This window comes from Megascapheus bottae, chromosome 7 (assembly GCF_031878675.1).
Source record: "Megascapheus bottae isolate mThoBot1 chromosome 7, mThoBot2.hap1, whole genome shotgun sequence".
Lineage (NCBI taxonomy): Eukaryota > Metazoa > Chordata > Mammalia > Rodentia > Geomyidae > Megascapheus > Megascapheus bottae.
Window position 1 is genome coordinate 53,784,183 of NC_143515.1, and position 16,395 is coordinate 53,800,577.

Below are 16,395 nucleotides of genomic sequence, written 5' to 3' on the forward strand. Positions count from 1 at the left end.
TTTTGCTGTTCTCCTTCCCCAGCCCCTTCTCCCTAAGAGGGTATCACTGAAACAGAGGCAGAATGAGTGGGCATGACAGGAGACTCACACCCCAAGTAAAGGGTCACCTTACCTGGATTTGATTGGCTGTTGGAGTCCACCAAGTCTCCTCTAAGGAGCAGTGCATGAATAGGTTAAAATGAAAGCTGAAGAATGGCTTGTGTCTTAAAGAACTCAGGCCACAGAGGTGGTATCATTGACGAAGTCACAGATCCAAAATTAAAGGGGGACTAACATCCAGACTAGGTCATCAGGAAGCTCAAGGACTGACTATTCCCCCTTCGAGATGTTTTCAGTAATTCAAGTCCTCCTTCAGTCTTGCTTGCTTGTGGGAATAGCCTCCTAAATTCAGGGTGATCTGCCTGCAGCCTCTTTCCCTTTAAATATGGTTCTTAAGCAGAGCTCAGGGTATGGCTACTGGAGCCTTCTCAAAGGCTGAAGGCTGATTTGGTTTCCCAGACCAAGCTCACATGAGATCAAGAAGACCTAGGTTGTTTCACTTGGAAACGAACCACGTATCCTCTTCTTTCAATCTCAGCAACCAGCTTCCTCCACCAGCTTCTTCCCCACACTCCATGGATGCCATTCACACACACACACACACACACACACACACACACACACACACACACACACACAGCCCAGAGGCCAGGACAACCCCACCACACCACCTCCCAATCTCCTGGACATTAGCGTCCTGCCCTGCCTGTGTGGAAGCCTCTTTACCAACCCAACTGTCAAGATCAGTGCCATCTCATCACTATAACATTCCAAAGTTCCAATGGACCTCAAAGGTGTCACTACTGGAGACATTCTGAATGTACATACCACGTGTCTGTTTCCAGCTGCTAGCCTCAACTGCCCTGCCCAGTGGACAGAAGGTGACCTGAAGACAGGCCTACTTGTGCTTGCCCTTTTTTTGTGAACCTATGGGATATTTTTCTGACTGAAAATCTAATGCATTAAGCCAGGCACCGGTGGCTCACACCTAGATACTCAGGAGGCTGAGATCTGAGGATCATCGTTCAAAGTCAGCCTGGGCAGGAAAAATCCACGACACTCTTATCTCCAATTAATCATCGAAAAAACTGAAAGTGGCTCTGTAGTGCAAGTGGCAGAGTGCCTTGAGGAAAAGGAGCTCAAGTTCAGTGTCTCAGCCCAGAGTTGAAGCCTTAGGAGTAGCAAAAAGGAAAGAAAGAAAATAAAAAATCATACCTAGGAGTGTAAGACTTCTCAACAATCTGTAGGTTGGATGCATCTCACAAATGAGTTAAATATGCTGCTTGCATCTCACCAGAATGTGCATAACAACCTCAGTGCACATTCTGCAGACGTCATGTGTATCCATACCCTTCACAGCCTTACATTGGAAGAGCTCACATGGTTAGAAAGCAGGACTGCCTTCTGGAAGGGGTTGTGCAGGGCGAGCCTGGAGCTGAGTGCTCCAGCCAGGCCTGCTTCCTGCTCTTCTGTTTGCATTGTCTTACTTGCTCACCCGGTGCCCATCAAAAGAGCTCGGATTAAGAATGCACGTGGAATGCACTAATATTAAAGACTGGAGGGGGAGGGAACCTAGTGTGGAGAGGCAGGAGGGTTGAAGATAGACGCTACCTGGGACAGCGGGCCTCTCTGAGCCTCAGTTTCCCCTTTCTTTGCAATCACAACCTCTTGAGCTCTCAGAGGCATGGGGAAAGGTGATGGCTCCTGAGGCCTGTCTGTCAGTCCTTCCTCCCGGCGGGGCCTGCCCGGGAGACGCCAGTGCGTCGCGCAGACTAGGTGGGGTTGGCAGGCAGCGGAGGAGGCACGCTTCCAGGGCGACCGAGCCAGAGGCGTGCACGCCGGTAATTAGCAGCGTGCTCAGTCATTAAGGGGCCTTGCTAAGAATGTGTGTTGAATAATGGTCGTAAATTAATTATGATGGTAAATACTCATCTCAAAATCCAACAAACTAAAGGCCCAGTGCCCGTCTGGAAGGACTCCAGGTCGTCCCCAGGCACAGGCCAGGCCACCGCCTGGAGCGGCCCTGCGCCGCGGGGATCCGGCTCCGCCAAAGGCGACTGGGCTGAGGATCACTGCATTAGGCCCGGAGAGACCCCCGGGGCTGCGACCACAGCGCCTCCCAGCGGCCTGAAGAGAGAAAGACCGCGTCTGAGCCAGAGAAGAGGGGACAAAGGCCCCAGAGAGAGCCTGAAGAGGCAGAGTGCAGACCCACCCAGACACTTGCCACGGAGACGCTTTTCCTGTCTTTACTTCCAGGGACCTGAGAAGTCCCCAGAGGACTCACCCCGGGTCCCAAGCCCCACTTTTTCCTTCAGACACAGAGGACATTGCTAAACCAGCTGGCAAGCTAGGGTAGCACAGACAAGGCCCGAGCACGGTTGTGCATGTCTGGTGTGTGGCTTCTCCAGCGTTCCAGCATGTTCACCAACCTGCCGAGAGGTCCTGTTCACCCGGGAGGAGGAGCCCTCTGCCATACTACTCTATGGGGATCTGCCTGAGGCGATGACCAGTGTCTTTAGTGCATCTGCTTCCCTTTCTTGCGGGAGCGTTCTATAAAGTCCTCAGGTCTGATATCAGCCTCCTTTGGGTTAAGTCATTTTTCTCTTTCCTCTTTCTTTCCTCTTTTTCTTGGTGGCACTTGTGCCACTTGAACTCTTGCATTCAGGACCTGGACGCTGTCCCTGAGATCTTTTGCTCAAGGCTAGTGTACCACTTTGAGCCACAGCTCCACTTCTGGTTTTTTGAGTGGTAAACTGGAGATATAAGTCTCACCCAGACTTCTCTGCCTGGGCTGGCTTCAAACCATGATCTTCAGACCTCAGCCTCCTGAGTAGCTAATATTACAGGTGTAGCCAACTCTGCCTGGCCCTTTTCCTTTGTCTCTTCTCTCTCTCTCTTTTTCTTGCTTTCTTTTTCTCTTTTTCTTTCCTCTCTTTCTCTCAACTCTCTTTTGTGCTGGTACTTTTGGGCTTGCACTCAAGACCTCATGCTTCCTCTCAGCTTTTTTCAGTCGGGGTTGGCAGTATACCACTTTCTAATCCATTTCTAAGAATTAGAAAAAAAAGGTATATAAACCAGATAGGTTTGTATATGTGTGCATGTACTGTGTATTTGAATGCACAGCAACTGTGGCCTTGGACTAAATTTATCTGCTCCATTATTTGTGTGTGAAATTGGGCAAACACCAGCCCTCTGAGCATGTATGGTTCCTGTGCTACTGTTGTGGCAACTTTTTCCCTAAGCAGGCTGGAGTCTCCGAAGCAGCTACCCCATGTTTTTCTCTCCTTCACCCAGTATTTTCCTCCTTTTCCTTCTTGAACTCCTATACTTCCTCCTCCTCTTCTTTTTCTTCTCTTTTCACTTTTTGTTTCAACTCCTCTCTCTCTCTCTCTCTCTCTCTCTCTCTCTCTCTCTCTCTCTCTCTCTCTCTCTCTTTTTCTTCTTGACCTTCCCCTTTTGCTTTTCTCCCTTCCTGTAATGTTTGCACTCCAAGAGCTGTGGGTACTGGTGTTACTTGGCACAGGTGTGTCTCTATTGTAGTGAGTCTGGATCGCACTGGGAGGAGGATATGATTGTGAGAACAGGCAGGTTTGCACATGTGCATTAGATACAGGTTTAGAGTATGCACATCCTGGGGAGTAAGGGAGAAAGATGAAGGGAGATGTGTTTGTGTCTGAGGACCAGTATCTAGGTTGCACCAAGAAGCTCTTATGGGTATTAGGAAATGGCTGTGGAGACAGGTGGCTTTGGAAGGAAGGGTTATGTTCAAATGACTTGGGAGTGAGGTGGATATATAACTGTGGAGGAGAATCTGTGTGTGTGTGTGTGTGTGTGTGTGTGTGTGTGTGTGTGTGTGTGTGTGATGTAGTCTTTGCTAGCCAGCCACAACAGCCCCTCCCGCACAGCCCCACCCTATCCTGCAGAGCTCAATCAGCAGCTGCATGAATACACTCGAATGGAAAGTTATGCTCAGCTGACCGGAGAAATCAGAGCAAGCTAGTACTGTTCCCCTCCTCCCTGACTCCTTCTGGCCCTCCCCCTGCCCTCCTCCTGCCCTCTTCTGCCCTCATCCACCCTCCCTCAGGCCAGACAGCCATCCTAGCCTGCACCCTGGGACACAGGGGCAGCTCAGCTCAGCTGGGACCGGAAAGAGTCCCAGCAGTGGGAGGCGGAGGGGGCCTGAGCATGGAGACCTGTAGCCCAGCTTCCCAGCAGGCCAAGGGGCTGGGGTATCAGGGAACATGTAGAGGGCAGTAGAAACCTCGGAAGCTGCAGCCAGTGGTCCAGGTGACAATGAAACAAAGGCCTTGGCAGGACAAGAGAGCCCTGGAGGCAGAGGAAGACAGGAACAGTTTGGAACAGCTGTGGCTTGGAGAATGCCCAGTTCATCCACAGGCCTGATAGTAGGCTGCAAGGTCTGGCCATCCATGTGAAGGGCTGGGTCCAGAGTGTGGCAAACCATGCTGTTTTCCTTCAGAAGAAACTGAGGTGGTCACTTCACCTCCACTGCCCACACTAGAGGTCATGGCCCATCCTGCTTGGTGTGCCTAGTGCTTTATTGAGTGTAGACTGACCTCCTAGGCTAGTCCCACCACCTCCAGCCCCAATTTCAACCCCAACCACCAGGCTCATGTGCCTCCAGACCCACTATTGATCTTCATTCTCTCACTGTCTGTGGTAGCTGCCCCATCATTTCATTTTAAGCAGTTATACTCTTACTGTGGACACTCAGCTGCTCTGGCAATGGACACTGGATTCCACAGGATTGAAGAAAAGCAAGAAGACAGGCAGGGGCTCTGGGCTGGGACTTTAGGTGGGAAGGGAAGGAGATGAGAGGTGAGCAGGCAAGCAGCAGTAGATTGGCTTGTCTTTCCTCAAGCAAAAGATTTCTAGGTGTTAGGTCTTTATTATGAATTGTCCCAGTTTCACACTCCATCTAAGCCTGTGAGTTTTCCATGCAAAGCCTGGATTGTCATTGTTTTTCTTTGAAGGAAAAATAAAACGTCACCAAATTGGCTGTTATTCCTTAGGTACCTTAGATCCTAGAGAAGGGGGCCAGATACACAACATGGAGAAATTTCAGAGCCAGATGGGACCAGCCAGGACCCCAAGCAGAAGTGCACAGTTGGAAGTAGGTCCAATTCTCTGATACCAGGAGAGGACTTAGCCTGCTAGCTGCTGTGCAGTCCGGAGGAGCAGACTGGTGATTAATACCTAGGCCTGTTTATCTAGTCTCACTCAGTCCCAGGAGGCCCATGCCAGAGCATACATAATGCACATGCTCTCTTGGTCCAGACACAACCTACCATGTTGACAGGGGGTGGGGCTCAGATGGCCTCCCTTCCCCACCCCCCAAACTGGGCTTTAGCCCAGCCTTGCTACGGCAGACCCTTGACACTAGGATCATTTTGGCCAGGGCTTTGGAAACTGGGAAAAAGAAGGGACAGACATTGGAATAAAAGGTGAGATCTGACCAGAAAATGGCCTCTTTTCCCCCCCCTCTCTGTTTAAAGGGGCAGAGGCCAAATCCACTGTACATCAAGGTAAAGGGTGAATTGCAAAAAGCTAAAGAACCCAACCCCCTCAGCCCTCCCGACAATGAATTCCCATTGTAACACCCATACACACACACACACACACACACACACACACACACACACACACACACACCACTTCTTAAAGAGACAGGAAAACTTGTTAGGGGTTGACAGTCTAGTGATCATGTCTATGGACTGACTAAAATAATGAATCACACATATCCATAGGAAAACAGGAACTCAGGAGATACATGTCCAGTGGAGAAAACACTCCTAAACACAGCATTCCATAGCTGCATTTTTACCCTAGTACTTTTTGCAGAACCAGATCTGTGTGTGTTCAAGCCACACACAGATATTGTACCTAGCTAAGCAATATGTACTGGATCCATATCAATGCACTATACATGTGTTTATGCCAAACATCATCACATTTACATGCTTTTTGTACATAAAACTTGATTGAGTGGTGAAAACCCTCTCTCCCCCACACACACACCCCACATTCAAAATTGCATACATATACACCACCCACAAGCAGCACACACATTCCTCCTGCAGGAAACTGTGGGTAAGATCAGAAAGTGCAGAAAATAGGGCATTGGTATTCATGCAGACCTGGGTAGATGAGAGATAGGTGCCAGATAGCAAGCTAGATTAATTAATTGACAGGCTAATGGCTCTAACATGGCCCTGGCATTGCAAGCCTAAAGCTGCTATGAAGTTTGATCCTTGTTTTCTTCAAAGGAAGAGTGAGCACTGAATATTCCCAAACTACCTTTTCTGCCACATAGATTGAGAGAAGGAAGTATAATGCCCAAGTTTGTCCCTTGTCCCCCAGACATAAAGGCACCTGCTCCCTGGTAGCTATCACCAGCCTTGTTTTTTCCAGAAGTTCTCCAGCAGTGCTAACCATTTCCTTCCACTCACCAATTTTTACTACATGCCTTACACTGAAGAAGCAGCTTTTTTGGGTTTCCAGGTTCAAGTTTGGTGTCAAGTATGTAAATGATCATCTAAATATAAGAGCAGTGACACAACCCCTCATATCAGAACAGAGGGTCAAGCAGGTGGAATCCAAGCAGACCTTTTTCCCCAAACTACACCTTCTTTAATATTTCTGGATATTTGGAATCCTGGGAAAGCTTTCCCCAGCAGTGAACACACTGTGTTTCTGATATTATTATGTGTGAGACCACAGAATTTGGAATCTGGGCATGGGGGGAGGTACAAGTAGGGATCTGGACACCAACCCCACTCACCAGGCAAACGCAGGTTCTCTGGCACACTCAAGGCCCCTCCAGATCACACAGCTTCCCTGCCCAGGCTGGCCTGCATAACACCCTCCACACCCCCCACCTCCGGCGCTGCTTGGGATGAGGACAAAGGGAAATCGGAAGTCAAAATTAGTTTGGAATAGCGTGCGAAATTCCAGGCACGTCTCTGCCTAATCCTCTTCACTTGGAAATTGGACATTCAAGTGAGGGCAAGTTTTCTGAAATTATCTCTTGGGTTCCTCCTCAGGCACAGGCTATCCTTCCCTAGAGCAATGAAGCCACCACCAGCCACACTATCCCTGAGAACAGAGCCCCTCACACATACCAAGTGAGGGGCAGGGAGGTCTGAGGCCAGAAGGGATGTAGTTAGCAGTGGGCTGTGGTAGTTTTGGTTTTGGTTTTTCTGTCTTTCGTTTTATACTGTAACCAAATCAGAAATATCTCAGAGCCTTGAGAGATTTTGAGAGCTAGGAAGAAATTTCTGGAAGACACATCCAGAGCCATTAAGGTGAGTCCCACAATCACACACCTGGGAAGTAATGGGTGATGGAGAGGAGGGCTAGCCTAACCCTAGATTCCTAATACCACCAACTACCTTTCTCCCCTGATCAGCCAGTCTGCTGGAATGTGGAGAGAGACTCTCCATTCAGGATGGATGCTTGAGATTAACAACCTTGTGTGTTGTCTTTCTTTCTTTTTCTTTTTCTTTTTTTTTAAAGCAAAGCAACACAACTAGAAGGCCATCTGGGACCCACAAAGGGCTGTGATTCCAGGACGAAAGCATACCTTGGTGGTTCTGGGCCTGGCAACTTGTGCTCTTGTGATTGCATTCCCCTTCACATCACACTCCCTCCGCTTTTTTGCTCAGGATTTGGCTAGGGCTCTGGTCCTCAGGGCCTATTCCCAGTTTTGCATAGGATACCAGAAGAAAAGGAGAAGAAGAAAGCCCCCGACTCATTTTGAAATTCTGTCCCTGTTCCAATGGCTCAAGAGGCTGGAGAGGAAAGCGAAGGCCCAGCAGCTGCGCCCCTGAACTGCAGGCCAGGGGTGGACAAAAACACAAGTCTCTGGGAGTGATAAGAAAATGGAGAATACTGTATTTGCTTTAGAAAGTTTTTACATATAGATAAACACGCAGTTAAGATAACAGTAAAAGCGCCCTATGGGGAGTGAGAGATACCTTCAAAGCGGCTAAGAAATACTTGAAATAGCTTGTGCATAAGAAGACTACGGCCTCACTCTCCACTTTTGCTAGCGATGGGGGGTCCCTCTGCCTAACTCAGGCCACCACACCACACTTTGACTGCAGTCAAAGCCAGCAATGCTGAGCTGGAGGTGGGACCCCCAAAAAGGAAAGAGTCAGGTAAGGGGGGGGGGAAGGGGGGAGGAGGAGAAGGGAGGAGGAGAGAGAAAGAAAGAGAAAGGGAGAGGAGAAAAAGCAGTATCATATACAGGCAATTTCTACACATATATTACAAACTGGGAAAATGACCGATCATTAAGATATACATAATTCATATAAAATTTTGAAATAAAAATAAAAATCTGTTACAGTCATAACTATTCTTTTTTTTTCCACATTTATAACCAGTACCCACACAGGCAGTGACAGAGTGGAGAGAAAAAGGTGCTTACGAAGAAAATGATTGTCTGCTGAACAAAAAAACAGAAGATTGCATCTTGTTTGACCAATACTTGGACTTAAAAACAGGGAAGAAAGAGAAAGAAAGAGCGAGAGGAAGAAAAAGAGAGAGAGAGAGAGAGAGAGAGAGAGAGAGAGAGAGAGAGAGAGAGAGAGAGCGCAACAAAAGGCGAGAAACATTTGCCATTTCTCTCCAGGAGTCCTTTTTTTTTTCTTTCATTCTTTTTTTTTTTTAAACAAATTCCGAACGGAGACGGCTGATTTTTTTTGTCTGTTTTGCTTTGTCATCTTGTCATCGCAGTTATAGTTGTTTTTTTTTTTTTGTATAGTCGACTCTTTAAATCATTTTAAACTAGAGAGAATATTTTCCCAGATACAAATAAATCGTCATGCAGGTGGGGTGCCGGGTCCGTGGGAACCAAAAGGAGAAGCCGTGCTTGTCCTAGAAAGTATACAATGGTCACTTCTTTTCTGTTCTCTGCCCGCAACATCATCATTTGTGACTGTTGGCGTCGCGGTCCTTTTGGGGGTAGCCATGGTGTTAGATGGTGTCAGTGAGTTGTTGATGGTTTGCGGTTACTTTATTTTTCTTGGGTTTTATATATATTTATATATATTGGCTGGGGTGGGAGTGTGTGTGGACTCTGTGTGTGTGTGTGTGTGTGTGTGTGTGTGTGTGTGTGTATGGTTGTGTATCCTGATTTTCGGTTTGTTCTAGGGATGGAGTAGGAAGTGGAGGAAGAGGAGATGGGTCAGGAGGAGGAGGAGGAGGCGGAGGGGGAGAAGGTGGTGGTGGGTGAGGAGGGGGACGGGGACCGGGCTGAGCAGGGGGACGGAGGGGGAGGAGGGCGGCCTTGGCTATCATACATCACATTCCGAGTCGCTGGAGGTTACCGAGAGGATGGAGGTGCCTGTTTCCGCGCGCTCCGTCAGGCTGGACACGCTGGTGGTCGGGCTGGCCGCTGTGGACGGCGACTCGGCCGAGCCGTGCGTCGGACAGCCGGGCTCGGCCAGCGAACGCATGCCGCTTGGTCCGATGGCCTGGTGCTGGAGCCTGCAGGGGAGAGCGAGAGAGAGCCGCGCCGGCCTTGAAACAGTGGCCAGCCACCCGCTGCCTCCCGCCATCGCACCCCTCAACCCGCGCCCCTAAGTCGCCGCCCCCCGACTGCTAACGAGCCCCACGTACCCTTCTTTTTTTCCTCCAGACACCCAGCTGCAGCTAGAGCGCAGGGAGAGGTTTCCAAAACTCCCCAGATAGGAACCCGCCTGGGCAGAGAGGGGGTGCCAGGGGCCTGCCCGCTAAGATCTGGGCAAGCAGCAAAGGCCTGTGAATCCTCAAGGAGCAGAAGTCGGGAGGAACACGGCTTTCTCTTTTCCAACCCCAAAGGGCTTTTCAGTCTTAGCCAGCTGCTTAAAGAGACATGGGGTTCCCGAAGTGACTCTCCGGCTTTCCCAAACACACCCCCAAAGCTTTGGGCTTCTCACTGCTGGCCTCTCTCCTGCAGGACCCGCTGGCTTTGCACTCTGAATTATGATGCAAAAGCGCAGGATCCGGGATGATAAAAAAAAAGTGTGGGGGGCTGGAAGTGGAAAAATGTGGAACGAGGAGGGGGAGAAAGGGAAGAAGAAGAAGAAGAAGAAGAAGAAGAAGAAGAAGAAGAAGAAGAAGAAGAAGAAGAAGAGGAGGAGGAGGAGGTGGAGGAGGAAGGGGAGGAGGAGGGGGAGGAGGAGGAGGAGGAGGCAGAGGTAGAGATCGGTATCTGGCTGTCTCTTTCCTGGGCTAGAAACTGGCTGTGTGAACCTAGGTCTTCTTCCAGCAAGTAGGCCTATCCTGTCCCCTCATCAGGCGAAAGGTGGGCTTTACAGGCAGGGGTGACAGGGCTGTGGCCTCAGGCCTGGGTACCCCAAACCCAAACACACTCAAGGAACCCACACTCAGCCCCTGGCAGCTGACAGCAGTTAGAGGCAGGCTCCCTGCCATATACTAGGCCCTGGGCCTTTTCAAGCTGAGCCGGGACCCTGGGTTCACATCCTAGCTTACAGCTAACTTAATCCTTTCCTTCTCTGCGTTCTTCCACTGCGCCTCACTTCCTTTCAACCTCGCTCCAGCGACCAGCATACCCAGGACAACTTTATGACTTTATGGTTAACTAGCTGCTCCCCAAGGAAGGCTATCTAGTATAGGTGGAAGCCAGCACACACACACACACACACACACACACACACACACACACACACACACACACACACATCGTCTCCAGGCTCTCCAGTTCAGGATCAGTTTGGGGAAGAAAGTCTCCGACCAGGTGGCCACCGGCCTTTTCCCTTTGTGGCAGGCACCCACCCCAGGTTCTCTTTTCCGTCCCTGACGTTTGTGGATTCCCCTCAGGTTCCCCCACCCCGCCGCGAAGCACCCTTGTAAGAATCAAATATCAAGGACCGCTTTCCTGGCGTCCCAGTCTGTAAACTGGGATTTGCGCCCGGTGTCGGCCGGCAGGGGCGGCCACCGTGGGCGGCGAGGCCGCAGGCCGCGCGCCACACTCTCTGCACTTGGACAAAAGCCCCTTTCCGGCAAAGCCGTCCATAAACCCCAGTGCGCACCCGGGATCCCGGGGCAATCCGCAAACTTTCTCCAACTAGCCAGAGAGCCCCAGTGTCTCCAGTGCGGGGCAGCCGCCCCCCCCCCCACTCCCACCGGTCCCCCGACCGCCCGGCGTTCCCTCCCACCCCCACCCCCGCCTTCCTCCCCCCTTTCGCAGCCCGCTCGGAGGAGAAGGACCCCGCCGCCGCCACTGACCTGTTCTTGGCCGCTGCGGCGCGGTCGCGCTGCCGCCGGTTCTTGAACCAGTTGCCTACTTGTGTGGGAGTGAGGCCGGTGGCCTGCGCCAGTTCGCGTTTCTTGCTGGGGTTGGGGTAGGGGTCCTGCAGGTACCACTCCCGCAGCAGGCTCCGAGTCCGCTCCTTGAAGCAGTGCGTCTTCTGCTCGCCGTCCCAGATGGTGCAGCGGCAGCGGGAACTTCTTGCGCACGCTGGTACTTGTCCACCGGGCCGAGGGGGCGGCCGCGCAGCTTCTCGGCCTCCTGGTAATGCGCCTCAAGCCACATGGCCTGAAGCTTGCCGTGCGATTCCTTGGTGAACTTGTGGTTCTCCAGGATGTGGTAGAGGTCGCGGAAGTTGCCCGTGTGGAAGGCGACCACGGCGCGCGGCGCGCAGGATCGACTCGTGTTTGTTGATGGCCTCGCAAGCCCCAGGGGCCACGGGCAGCGACCAGAGGAAGCGGCCCAGCCGCATCGAATGTCGCCCCGTCTCTCTCCAGCGTCTCGCAGACGCTGGCCACCTGCTCCGGCGAGAAGTTGAGGGTGGGCAGCTGGAACATGGACAACTCTTCCGGGGGGGCCCTGGAGCCGCCGCCGCCGCTGCCGCCGCCGCCGCCGCCGCCGCCGCCGCCTGCTCCGCCAGCACCGCCGCCTCCCGCACGGTTCCCGCCGCCGCCGCCGCCGCCGCCCGCGCCGCCGCCGCCCGCACTGTTCCCGCCGCCGCCACTCGCCAGAAGTAGGGAGCAGTGGTGAGAATCGGCGAAGTTTGGCAACAAGAAGTGGGAGGAATAGAGGTCTAGGGGGGAGCGGAAAACCATGGACTGACCTGAGAGGAGAGGAGAAAATTCAGGGAGAGGAAGAGAGAGGGGAGGAAGAGGAGGAGAGGGGCGATGAGGACCAGGAGGAGGGAGAGGAGAGGGGGGAGGAGGAGAGGGAGAGGAGGAGGGGGGAGCAGAAGGAGGAGGAGGAGGGGGAGGAGGAAGGACGTAAGGGACACCCACACCCCACACACATCCACACACACACACACCCGCGCAGCCACATAGAGAGGGAGGAAGGAGAGCGGCCGGGTGCGCGCGCGCAGAGCAGAGAGAGGGGGAGAGAGAGAGAGCGAGCGAGCCAGAGAGCGAGGAGAGAGCGAGCGAAGAGTAAGAGAGAGAGAGAGAGAGAGAGGAGAGAGAGAGAGAGAGAGAGAGAGAGAGAGAGAGAGAGAGAGAGAGAGAGAGAGAGAGAGAGAGAGAGAGAGAGCGAGCCTGAGACCGAGGGAGAGAGCAGAGCGAGAGCCAACCACCGCCGAGTCAAGATTCAGCGATTCCACAGCAATCGCCCTAGTGACAACAGCCTCATAATATCTCCCCTAAATCCACAGTGAGTGCAGCATTGAAACATTTTGTTTCGCTTTTCTATTGGTCTGCGGCGTGTCGTTGTGGTGTTGCCACGGCAACCACTGCCAATCACTGTCAGCCCTGCCAATCAATACCGAGAACGTAAGGACGGTTTTTTCCACTTAGCCAGAGTGGGGGGGGGGGGAGGGGAAGGAGAGAGAAGGGGGAGAAACTGATTTTTTTTTCAAATCTTTGCAACTCTTAATCTCTCCACTTCCCTCTCTTATCTCTCTTTCTCCTCCCTCCTGCCTTCTTCCCCTCTTGCCCAAACAAGTTGGTCCAGAAATTGGAAAAGCCATGGACGCAGAGTAGTTGACTGAAATGACCGATTTCAGGGGTTATTTTTTGTGGGAAAGCAAGAGGCCCTCTTCAGGGTTCCAGGAGGCCCGCGGAGCCCACTAGCTTTGCACTTGGTGCGCTCATAGAGCTGCCTCTTTCGGCCTACGTGAACGCTAACAGAGGAAGGAAGGCAGGAAAGAGGGAAGGAAAAAGAAAGAGAGAGAGGGAGGGAGGGAGAGAGGAACGAAGGAAGGGAGGAAGGAAAGAAGGAAGGAAAAGGCCACGCGACCTCGGGGCCCACCACACACTGACTCAGCTTCCAGAGAGATCCGAGTCTGGGCAAGAGGAGCATGTGGTAACTGGGAGCTTGAGCCCAGAACTCGGGGAACAAGAGACTGTCGCCCTGGTCAGTGCTGTGGGCTACATTTATCCCAACCTCTCCCCACATTGACTCTTCCCCATCAAGGAACCTTGACTTCTAACTCTCATAACTTAAAATGGAGGGAGGGGATGGGTATACTTCAACTGAAAATGCAACCCAACTCTTTATCCTCAAACACTCCCCTCCCCCCCCCCACACACAGAAGACTTTGGTCACCTTGGACTGCTGTGAAGTAACTATAGGAGCCCAGAAACCCCAGCAGCCCTGTGGACCCTGGGAACCCAAAGATGCCTGCGCCCCTTCGGAGCACACATCCTCCCCACAGACAGCAGAAAAGGCTCTGGGCCTGCTCACCAGTCCAAGATAGGCACTGAAACTTTGGCAGCCACCCGGAGGATGGGTATACCTCTGAAAATTGCTTATTTGTTCATATGGTAAATAACAGTCATAATAAATAATACAGCTAATTGCAAACCTCTGCAATGTCCGCACAATGTCTAGAGATTGCACAGCGACTGTGCTCTCCCTCCCTACACTATAGCCCAGACCAGGCAAGGGCATTTATTCTTTAGGTATGGAGCTTTTTAAGAAGATGTAATCAGCATCTTGAGCCTTCCTCCTTTTGTGAGGCTTCTGTAACTATGGAAGTGTGATTTACGAAGATTTGTCCGGGTCAGAGACGTCTTTCCCCACGCACTGTGTATATTTAGACAGGATTCGGTTTGGTGTTAAAAAGTGTATATGTTGAATGGATTCACACACAGTAGCCAACAATGCCCACATTGTCGGCCCGTGTACAACGCGTATTGAGACGCAGCGCCCAGACTTCAACTAATCTGCCCTCAATAAAGCTGAAATAATTATCCTAAGCTGCCTTTCCAGAAGAAAAAATCATTGAGGAATTCAAAACTTAAAAAAAAAAAAAAGATCTTTTCTGCATTCCAATGCAGATCTGGGGGCCCGGCGCTGGGTCTACACCACTTTGGAGATCTCAATGAAGGAGAGAAAAAGAGACTGAGGAAGAATTTAAATGGGAATCTAACGTGACTGAAGCCGAGTCTGACCTAGCCCCTAAACTTAGAGCTCATATGCCCCGCATTTAGGCCTGGACTCTTGCGACGACAGGCTTCCTATGGCTGCATTAGGAGGCTTGGGGAGCTTTGGGGTTGGACGAGGGGCCCACGTCGGACTCCTTCAGCCACAGGCCATAGGGGAACGCACCTAAGCCCCGCTGACTGGAGCAAAGAAATAGTCCCCCAAACCGTGGATCTGTCAGGCCTCACTTTGGAGGTCCCTTCCTTCTCTCCGAATATCTTCCTCTGGGTCCGGAGTCCCTTTCCATTTAGCTGTGAAACTCTGGGCGGTCGTCCACGGCGGGCCTAGAAAGAGCCCAGAGGTTGGGACACAAAAACAGACACTTCATCTTTTCTTCCCTATCCCTTTCTCTGGTAGGGGAAGGATTACAGGCTGAAAGGTGGGAGGGGGAAGGGGCAGGAGGAGGAAGCGGGGGAGGAAGGAATGAAAAAGGGGAGGGGAGTGGGTATTGTGCCGCGTATGGGGGGAGCATTCCTACGGGTGGGTTTCCGAATATTGTGTTCAACTTTTTGAAAGCAGCTCGTGACCCCGAAACTGCATTCCCCCCCACCCCCCGCAGGAGCCGGGGACCCAGGCGCCGGTCGGGCGGGTGAACCCGGCCAGTCCCTCCCAATCCCTACCACCCCCGCCTCTGCGTGGGGTGGGGGCGACCTGGCCTCTCCCCGTGGCGGTGGTGCCAGCCCCGAGGGAGGCTGGGCAGGTGCCGCGGGGCTCTGCCGAAAGCGTAGATTGAAATCGAAAACCCGCCACTCCGGGAGACTTGAGAAAAGAGGAGCTGGGGCTCGGCTCCGCGGTACCCCGGCTTCTCCAAGCCTCTGCCGGGGAGCCCGCCCGCTCGCCGCACCCCAGTCCGTTCCGATGGCAGCCGCGGCTCTCGGAGCGCAGAGGCAGGAGGGCAGCCGTAGGGGCGCGCAGCTTTGTGCGCCCGGACTCGGCCGGGCGCGGCGGGCAGCGGCGGGCAGCGGCTCTCAGCCGCCGGCGCCTCCCCGCAGAGCCGAGCTCCGCGCCGCCCACCCAGACCCGGTCGCCGGCCCGCCGCCGCGAGCGCCGCTCCGCTCCGGCTCGAAGCTTTACGCCGGCCGCTAGAAGCCCGTAAGTTGAGAGTCCCGGGAGCTGGGCGGGGAGGCGGTTACTGCTGGCCCTTGGAGCGGGTGGAAAGAATGGTTTCTGGCGGAGCCGGGAGCGCAGGCTCCGCAGGGTCTCGGTTTCAGGGGGATGAGTGCGTGAACGGATGGAAAGGGGGTGCTGTGGAGCTCCAGAGGCTTCTTCCCTCTGATTCCCAGGCTTTGAGCGCTCGGGAGGAGGGGCGGATCGGTGCCTCGGCTCCTGAGACTCGGGCGGCCTTCCTCGCCGGCTGGTCTGAGGACCGAGCTCGAGGTCTAGGACGTCAGCCTGGGGGAACGCCAGGAGGAAAGGGCCCGCTAAAAAAAACACGACTGCACCCCGAGTCTTTCCGAGCCTCGAGGCCCTAATGAACAGGTCGGCTTCGGGGGACTGTAGGTCTCCCCCTTGGCCTCTGACCGCTCACATGCTTAGGTCTGGGACTTGGCATTCGTGCAGGCCTAAAGCACCTGTGCTGAACAAAATTGCCCTCACCGCCTCCACTTCAACCCCGCCTCTGTGATCAGAAGATGGTGCGGGGAGAAAAGAGGGCCTTTGAAGACTGGACATTGTTTACCTATCACCACCGACTGGGCCCCAGCACTGAGAAACCCTAAAATCAACCAGGAGACAAATCCTGGCGACCCCCGCCCCCACCCACTCTCTCCCTTGTTTCTAGTTACCGAGAAAGCCAGAGGGCTGCAGACCTCCGGGGGAGGATGGTCGGCAGGGTTCAGGGGGTGGGGTAGGGGAGATGCATTCGGGGCTCGCTCAACTCTAAAATCAGATTCAGGGAACCCCGGAAGGTTAGTGCTAGAGGTTAACGCTCTTCCGGCTCTCAG

At 53.0% G+C, this 16,395-nt stretch overlaps 1 protein-coding gene across 1 annotated transcript; it reads right to left on the reverse strand.

Moving 5' to 3' along the window:
- Positions 1–9,356: 9,356 nt before the first annotated feature.
- Positions 9,357–12,203, reverse strand: Six3 (SIX homeobox 3). The gene is given in 6 exon segments (XM_090336159.1): positions 9,357–9,549; positions 11,293–11,495; positions 11,497–11,523; positions 11,525–11,698; positions 11,700–11,804; positions 11,806–12,203. Coding segments are annotated over 6 exon segments (1,026 nt in total). The 5' UTR covers positions 12,130–12,203.
- Between the last annotated feature and the right edge of the window lie 4,192 nt (positions 12,204–16,395).